Source organism: Gadus macrocephalus, chromosome 10 (genome assembly GCF_031168955.1).
Source record: "Gadus macrocephalus chromosome 10, ASM3116895v1".
NCBI lineage: Eukaryota > Metazoa > Chordata > Actinopteri > Gadiformes > Gadidae > Gadus > Gadus macrocephalus.
Genome location: NC_082391.1, coordinates 10,229,682 through 10,237,953, shown reverse-complemented (window position 1 = coordinate 10,237,953; position 8,272 = coordinate 10,229,682). Strand labels below are relative to the sequence as shown.

Below are 8,272 nucleotides of genomic sequence, written 5' to 3'. Positions count from 1 at the left end.
CGAAATATTTCCCATTAGATCGACATGCCACTAATGCCGACGGTTCAATTTTACGAAAACGGAACCCATTGTTCCGAAGGGCCGTTTGTCCGATAAGTAAAACAAGAGGCACATTATAGGCCGACGGTTCAATACGCCGAATAGGCCTACATAACCGTCGGCCTAATGCGCCTTTCCAATGGGAAATATTTCGGACCATAGGGATGGCTAGTGACTACGTCATCATATCCAAAAACGTCACTTCCGTGTCCACTCGCTAACATTCTATGAGTAAAATGGTGCAGTGCTGTGTCCCGTGTTGCAATAACCGCAACGACGTCAACAAAACAATCTCTTTATACCGATTTCCCCTCGATGAAAAAGAGAAGAAGAGATGGCTGAAGTTGATACGGTAAGTTGGATCTCAAATGATGAACAATAATAACAGGCTAGTGGTTAATAACGTTATGAGTTAGGTACTACCAGAGCTATAGAGAGAGAGAGTTGCGACACTTCCATTGGACTCCGTTGTAGCGCCTACTTCCGGGGTATGGAGCCTCGAATAGTTCCAAACAACCATTTTACGGCGTAGGAGACCGTTCATTTCCATTGCTGGCCGCCGAGTAACTTCTGAGGTAAATTGATTAAATAGCTACCTCTTTTGAATTGTCAACTGTCTATATTGTATCAGAGGCCCTTTATGATGCATATACTGATCTTTATTTGTAAATGCACAGCGTAATTATATATATATTTATCTTGGTAGACGACCGATTGCTTGCTAGTTTGTTAGCTCGATTTCACCATCTGTGAAGGTATCTCCAGGGGAAAATTGATTAAATAGCTACCTCTTTTGAATTGTCAACTGTCTATATTGTATCAGGACCTTTATGATGCATATATTGATATTTATTTGTATATGCACAGCGTAATTATATCTATTTTTATCTTGGTAGATGACCGATTGCCTGCTAGTTTGTTAGCTCGACTGCACCATGTGATGGTATCTACACCAACAATTACAAAGTTCAGTACTAGTGAATCTAACTTTTATTTAGTTAGTTATTTATGTTGGATTACTAGGATAATTTAGGTTGATTTAAGGAAGGGTTTTATGATGCGATAGCTAGTAGAAATAACAGTGTTTGTTTAATTATATCCTGGAAAGGGTGATGTTCAGCACATGAAGCCCTACAGATGCCGCCGATTCAACAATGCTGATTATGATGGGCGGTCAATTTAACCTGTATAGCTTTTTCGTTTTAACTTCTTGTTGACTGAATTGTTTCTCTTTCTTAGTGCCAAATTGATTCTCTTTCTTAGTGCCAAATTGATTCTTTTTTGTTTTGCAATAGCCCTCTCTGCTCTCCTTCTCATTAATTGTTCCTTTTCTAGTTGCCTTATTAGGTCCTCCACAGTCACCCCATCAGTCCCTGGCAGTCTGGTCCCTGGAGCAGCTGGCCCTGGCAAAAGTTATTCCTTCACTGTTGACCCCTGACTGACTGGCCCTCGGCACACAAATCCCTGGATCACCCGCCACTGGATCACCTGCCCCTGGATCACCTGCCCCTGAATCACCTGCCCCTGGCAATGTGGCCTCTTGATTGCTCTCTCTGTCTCCTGTGATGTCCTTTTCAACGCTCTTGAAATCCACCTAAATTTCTCCCTCAATCTCTGTAACAATTACAAGGTAATGTTGCTGTTATATGTATTTTGCCTTTGCATTTGCAACTACTGTCATCTCCAATGTAAGAAAATGAATTAAAGCAAAACATTTCTGTAATGTGAATTAAATCATCTGCCACAATCAGAAACCAATACAATTTATAAATGGATCTACCGGCAATTGTTAATTGGGTAGAAATGTGTCGATTATCTACATTGTGTGCAAATCCTCAGAGAATCCCTGCCTTCTGGTTGTTTTTTAAACTGAATGTACAAATATGAATTATGTAATCTCATTAGGAGTGTAGTCTATCTAGAATTACATAAAATGGGGAATATTGTTAGCTGCATGGATCATACCGAAGTTTAATTTGGCGCAATATGTGTGGTCCGTTGCACTTGGTTCCGGAGGCACCCTCACAGAAGGGGGTTTCCTCCTCTTCGGTTTAGGGTGATGGATGAAAACTGTTGGGCCTGCATCGGGCCTCAACTTCAACATCCTATCTACTGCTGTGGCTTTGAATTGGTCATTTTCAAAGTGTACCTGTAGGTAGGCTTGTAAGATCAGTTTCCATTGCACTTCAAATATCATTGGAAAGTCATAATTCTCTACACTTAGAATTATTATGCCCTTTGAAATGCTAGCAAGTGATCTGAACATTACGTTACATCGTTTTTGACTGTTGCTGACTGTCAATAAGTTTTGACGGCTGACCGTTGCCATCCATTTCTCCCTGCGCTCTTGGTCCTTGGGGAAGCCGTGATAACCCTTCTCGGACCGATTGGAGCATCCAAATGCTGCACAGCCAACCATGGTATGACCATTGATCTATAAAATGTTAGTTGTAACCAATGAACCATGACACCATTGAAGATCACAGAGCGGGTAACAACTGTTCCTCAACCACTTATGCCCCGACTTTTGAGAATAGGTTAGAGGTCAGAGTTCATGACAAAACGAGGATCCTCCCTCCTAAACCCATTTTGAATTTGCTCAGGGCTATTCTAAGTATTGTAATGGCATAAAGTATAGTATATTTGCAACGTTATATGTTAATGGTTTACCCTAAGTATATAGTGTTCCCTGCTGTGTCCATTGTTGAATCTGTTCACACAATCGCAATCACTTGTTCTTGTCACACTAATTGTTTAATAAAAAAAAATACAATTTCATTCATCCAAGCGTAATGAGTTGTTATTCTTTAATATATTTGATACTTTGTGTGGCTTATATCTTTAAAAGATCATGGTAGAACATCTTGAATACTTTGATTTCAACACAGATGTAAGGTAAAAGTTAAGGTTAGGCCAGTATGCTAACACGAACGTGAAGCTTTCCCTCAAACTTAAAAACGTATCTAAGTAATAGTACTTATAGATAGCTTTCAGTTGCCCCCCTTCCGCTCTAAATGTAAAACTGACATTTACAAATATGCAATAATGCAATAACAGTCAGACAAATACTTGTATGTGATTTTTTCATTCATATTTACCATTTAATATTGAAATCTCTACTGTCGTCCCATAGAATAACATTGAAAGCGCGGCGTGTTTGGAACTATTGAGGCTTACATGAACCACGTGACAACCACGTGACCACCCTGTCGGCGAGATCATAGCGTGTCGCAACTCTCTCTCTCTATAGCTCTGGGTACTACTAGCGAGTGCTAGCTTTGTTTGTTTTGTCAGCACTTCAAAATGCTTTCAAGGTTATCGTTATCGTTCTTGAACTGCTACCAGTAATGTTGCATACGCTAAGGAAGACAGCCAGTGTCTGTGCTGCATAGGAAATCATTAGACTTTGAAGTGAGACTGACTTTGACTCTAGTAGACCTAGCTAAACAACACATTTGATAATAGAAGTTGGTTCTGCAAGTTGGAGGGAGCCTGATATGTAATGTGGGTAACACACTTTATAATAAGGTGCCATAATAAACAGCAAACTAGTCATTACCTAACCATTTGATAATATTTGTTAATTGTTACTAAAATATCTATTTGGCACAAGTTAACACTCACCAAAGATTGTCGCTGGTCAGGGCAGTGTGTTATGGTAAGGGCCTCGTTTTAGGGTTAGGGTTGTGTGTTAGGGTTATGCAAACAACTAATATTTAATTAATGATGAAAAAACTATTGACTTGTGCAAAATAGATATTTTAGTAACAATTAACAAATATTAACCCTCATAGGGTGTTCGTTTTTTTGTTACACAGGAGGTGCTGCTGGGTCTGGTGGACCCATTGCATTTTAGGCCTTTTAATTCAACATAATCAAACTTTTTTTTTTAAATACTCACCAGATGGTTACTTCATCCCAATTGCAAGTAATGTAAACAACACATATGTTAAATTTGTTCACTTTACCTTTGTTAAATCACATTTATGAATAGAGGTGCCACTCGTTCTTGTTTATTTTTGTATTAAAATGTAACAAAATAAGGAAATGCATCAAAACAACAGGCATAACAGGGAAATAATCAACCCCATTAGAAATTGAAACTCAATTTCAAATACTCAATAACTTCTGTCTGAACAACACATTAAAGCCTTTGAACACGGCCATTATACGTATTCAGACTATACCACACGTGAGGGGCAGAGTCTCACTGTGTGTGTATTGCATATGTATTTTTTGCACTGGTTGCATGTATATTGTGTTTTTCTGTCCATCATGGGTCCACACACTTCACAGCGTTACTTTTTGGCTGACTGGCTGGTCCTACATCTGGCTGCTCACGGGTTGGTCCTGGGGCTGGCTGCTTGCGGGATGTCCCTGGGGCTGGCTGCTTGCGGGTTGGTCCTGGTCCTGGCTGCTTGCGGGCTGGTCCTGGGGCTGGCTGCTTGCGGGTTGTTCCTGGAGCTGGCTGCTTGTGGGGTGGTCCTGGTCCTGGCTGCTTGCGGGTTGGTCCTGGGGCTGGCTGCTTGCGGGTTGTTCCTGGGGCTGGCTGCTTGCGGGTTGGTCCTGGTCCTGGCTGCTTGCGGGTTATTCCTGGGGCTGGCTGCTTGCGGGTTGGTCCCGGGGCTGGCTGCTCACGGGATGGTCCTGGGGCTGGCTGCTCGCAGGCTTGTCCTGGATGCTGAAGGGCTAGTCCTGACGCTCTTTTACGTTTCGGAGCTGGCTGATGCTCATCCTCCTCTTCAAACTCAGTGTCAGACTCTGAATTTTCAGAAATGTTATCCTCACTTTCTGAAACTATTTCCTCTGCATCACCATCAAAACCCTCTGTCTCTTCAAATATCAACTGTAAGGCAGTCTGAACAGAGAATCGCTTTGCCATTTTGATCAGTTGTGGTATGGAACCACACTGACTGAGCTTTTTTATAGTGACAGGTCCCCAAGCTTGGTTCCCGCAAGACAGAGGGTGAAATGTGTGGGAATATGGGTGTAGATAGTGTTGGGTGCTCCAATGTTGCAACCTTGTGTGGGAACAGTGGGTGCACACTGACCAACACACCACACACCAAGGGCCCATTCACCTGCTTTACTCTCCTCTCACACACACACACACACACACACACACACACACACACACACACACACACACACACACACACACACACACACACACACACACACACACACACACACACACACACACAGAGGAGGAAGGGAAAATGAGGGTGCACAGAACATATGAATTCCACACTTAAACTAGCTCCGGGTCCACCGGACCCGAACACCCTGTGTGTAATATAAATGTGATGGGGGGGTATACAGGGGGGGAAATGTTTTCTGATTCATGTTCCTCACAGAAAATGAGCCAAAGCCAATGAATCTTACTTCAAAAAAATAATTATTTGTATCACTTTTATAAAGCTAAAAACTGAAAACGGGTCCCACAGACCCGAACACCTTATGAGGGTTAACAAAGGGTTAGGTAATGACTAGTTTGCTATTTATTATGGAACCTTAGTATAAAGTGTTACCGTAATATGTTAATTGCCACTTAGTTAGTTTATTTTCTTCTCTTTTTTTGCAGGCGTGACAAGTTCACCCCGAACTACAACTCCAGGGTCTGTGGGTGGCATTTTCCTGATGGCAAAGCAGCTGGGCCAACACGGTTTGCATGGAATGACGGAAAGGCTTTCCCCGACCACATCCCCACCAAACGTAAAAAAAGAATGGTCCCTGCGAGCGTGGAGGATGAAGGAACAGCTGGACCAGGCCCAAACCACCTTGACATCGCTCCACAGACCCCTGGTACTTCAAGTGTTGTGCTTGAAATTGAGAATGATATGCTCAGAAAAGAAAATGACCAACTGAAACGAGAATTGGAGAAACAAAAACAAACATTTTCATTCAGTCAAATCTCCTCACACCCTGACAAAGTTAATTACTACACTGGCTTGACAGATGCTGCCACTGTCTTCTTTTTGGAAGCCCTTCTCTCCAAATTTGATCTCCAGTACCACTTTAATTGGAATGTCCAAATTATGCCCCTTATCGATCAGCTACTCCTGACTTTGATGAAGCTCAGACTGAATTGTGGCATCCTAGACCTTGCAACAAGATTTAATTGCTGCCGTGCCACAGTCACCAACATCTTCACCACAATCAGCAGTGCACTGTATGACATTTTGTACGTTGGCATGATGGAAAAATGGAAAACAACATCCCCTCGAGATTCAAGAACCAAACATCCCTGCCAGATTGCTTCCAATCATTTCCCGACTATCGGATTGTGCTTGACTGCACTGAAGTGGCCGTCTCCAATACAGAAAGACTGGACACCCAGAGTCATCTGTACAGTCATTACAAAGGACGCACCACACTTAAAGCTCGGTGTGGCTCCCAATGGAGTTATAACCTTCGCCAGTGACCTATACGGTGGAAGTACCTCGGACAAGGCGATAACAGCTGACTGCGGAGTACTCCAACAGCTAGAACCAGGTGACATGGTGATGGCAGTTAAGGGATTCACTATTCGTGACATTTTGCCTGAGGGAGTGTCACTGAACATCCCAACGTTCCTTGTCAATGGACAGTTCACAGTGGAGGAAGTAAACCACAACAGACTCGTTGCCTGTGCAAGGATTCATGTAGAGCGTTCCATACAACGTCTGAAAACATTTGGCATTTTGACCTACATCCCGTACCAGCATAAGAAGCATGCCAACAAGATCCTAAAAGTATGTGTTAGTCTTGTGAATTTACAGAAGCCCATTCTTCAAGAAATTGCATGAATAAATGTCATTGTTTTACTCGTGTCTATCTCATGTCTGTCACATCAAAATCATTCAGTTTAAGCCACCATCAGTTGGGAACTACTTGGACATACACTTTGACAGGCTAGGTGCAAAACAAGCTGAACTAGCAGACAAATTTGAGTCTTCACACAGAGTTGCTCCCACTCCCAGTCAGTTTATTGTTAACACAAACAATGTGAATGTAGCAGTAGACACTCAATGAAGTGCGCATAGCAGCCGGTAGGGGGAACGCTACATAAAGGGGCAGGTCTCCCCGGTGCTCTCTCTCTGCGCTCAATTGCATGCATGACTTCCGGTCCGGAGTGTTGTCTCGCGGCAGGTAAGGTGGTACGCTGCTGCTTTGTTTCCGAGATCCTATTGAGGTTGTTGTTGATTCTTGGGTGCATTTGCTTTGCTGCAGAGCGCTTGAGCTGCCGTGCCCCGCTATAAGCGTGCGCTATTCCCGTTGGCCTGCGTTGGTAAGTGTCCTCTTGGTCTGCACAATCTGATTAAATATTAGCGCTAACAATGGTTCGGTTGTAGGTACCGCATGTAGCTGTAGGCTCCTCCCCCTGTTATCGTCAGTGTGCCGCCAATCGAGTCAACAGGTATAGTGTGTTTTAATTCAGCATTGGGCCCATACGGTCATTTCAATAATAAACATTTTTACCAATTTTATACATTCTGTTTTTAGATGAGGGACGGCTACTGAGCAACCTGAACGGCTGAACCCTGCTGCTTTGTCTTGTATTTCGTCTGCGGTTTCAATTACAGCGCCGTCCGCTGTTGTGTTTACAGCTTTGTCTGCTGTCCTTGTTTATAGCGCTGTTTGTTGTCCGTTGCCTACAGCGTTGCAACAGATTTGGCGTTGTGTTACCACGGCCGGAAACCGTTACAGCCATTTTTACGGCCATAAGTGTGCCGCCTTGGCCATTGGGTTTGTTTTGCTTTGAATATAGTTTGTTTATTTGCTTTCTTTTCTGTTTTTGGGCAAAGGATATTTTGTTTGGATTGATTGTTTGCCCCGTTTTGGTTTCGCATTAGTTTTGTTTCATTGTGTTTGATTCTTGTCTGTTTTACTTTGCAGAGGTCTGGTGGTGGCGGTGTCCCTCTTCTTCCGGTGTGCTGTGCTTCCCTGGGATTTGTGTTTGTGTGTGTGTGATTATCACTTACCCGGGTGATTTATATTATTTGGACCCTTCCCTTCGCTAGTCCCCCCATTCACATCAGCCTCCGCCTTAACAGTTTATTGTGTGCTTATTCCATTGGATTAATTAAATAAAATATATATTGTTAAAACTGTGAACCACTTCTCCTGCCATTAGAGTCAATTTACTTGCGTGTCTTAAATTAAATCTTTGGGTGAAAGTCCCAAGGTGGCGTTGTCTGCAACCTCCTGAACACGGGCTGTGCTTGGTGTGGTCCCTAACGTCACCTCGCCG

The 8,272-nt window shown here is 43.0% G+C and overlaps 1 protein-coding gene and 1 long non-coding RNA gene across 2 annotated transcripts; both read left to right on the top strand.

Annotated features, from left to right (window-relative positions):
• The first annotated feature begins 241 nt into the window (after positions 1-241).
• LOC132465658 (uncharacterized) lies at positions 242-6,845 on the top strand. Its single transcript, XM_060062353.1, has 2 exons — positions 242-391; positions 5,624-6,845. Exons 1-2 carry the CDS (start codon positions 267-269, stop codon positions 6,825-6,827), a joined length of 1,329 nt encoding a protein of 442 aa, XP_059918336.1. The 5' UTR covers positions 242-266; the 3' UTR covers positions 6,828-6,845.
• LOC132465659 (uncharacterized) lies at positions 456-1,814 on the top strand. Its single transcript, XR_009527664.1, has 3 exons — positions 456-614; positions 1,148-1,225; positions 1,375-1,814. It is a non-coding gene; the product is annotated as an uncharacterized LOC132465659 (long non-coding RNA).
• Positions 6,846-8,272: the final 1,427 nt, after the last annotated feature.

Bases quoted from the DNA above. Each gene is read 5' to 3' on its own strand.
- LOC132465658 (XM_060062353.1), top strand. From the start codon at position 267: ATGAGTAAAATGGTGCAGTGCTGTGTCCCGTGTTGCAATAACCGCAAC. The intron at 392-5,623 runs GTAAGTTGGATC...CTTTTTTTGCAG, and splicing joins AGATGGCTGAAGTTGATACG to GCGTGACAAGTTCACCCCGA.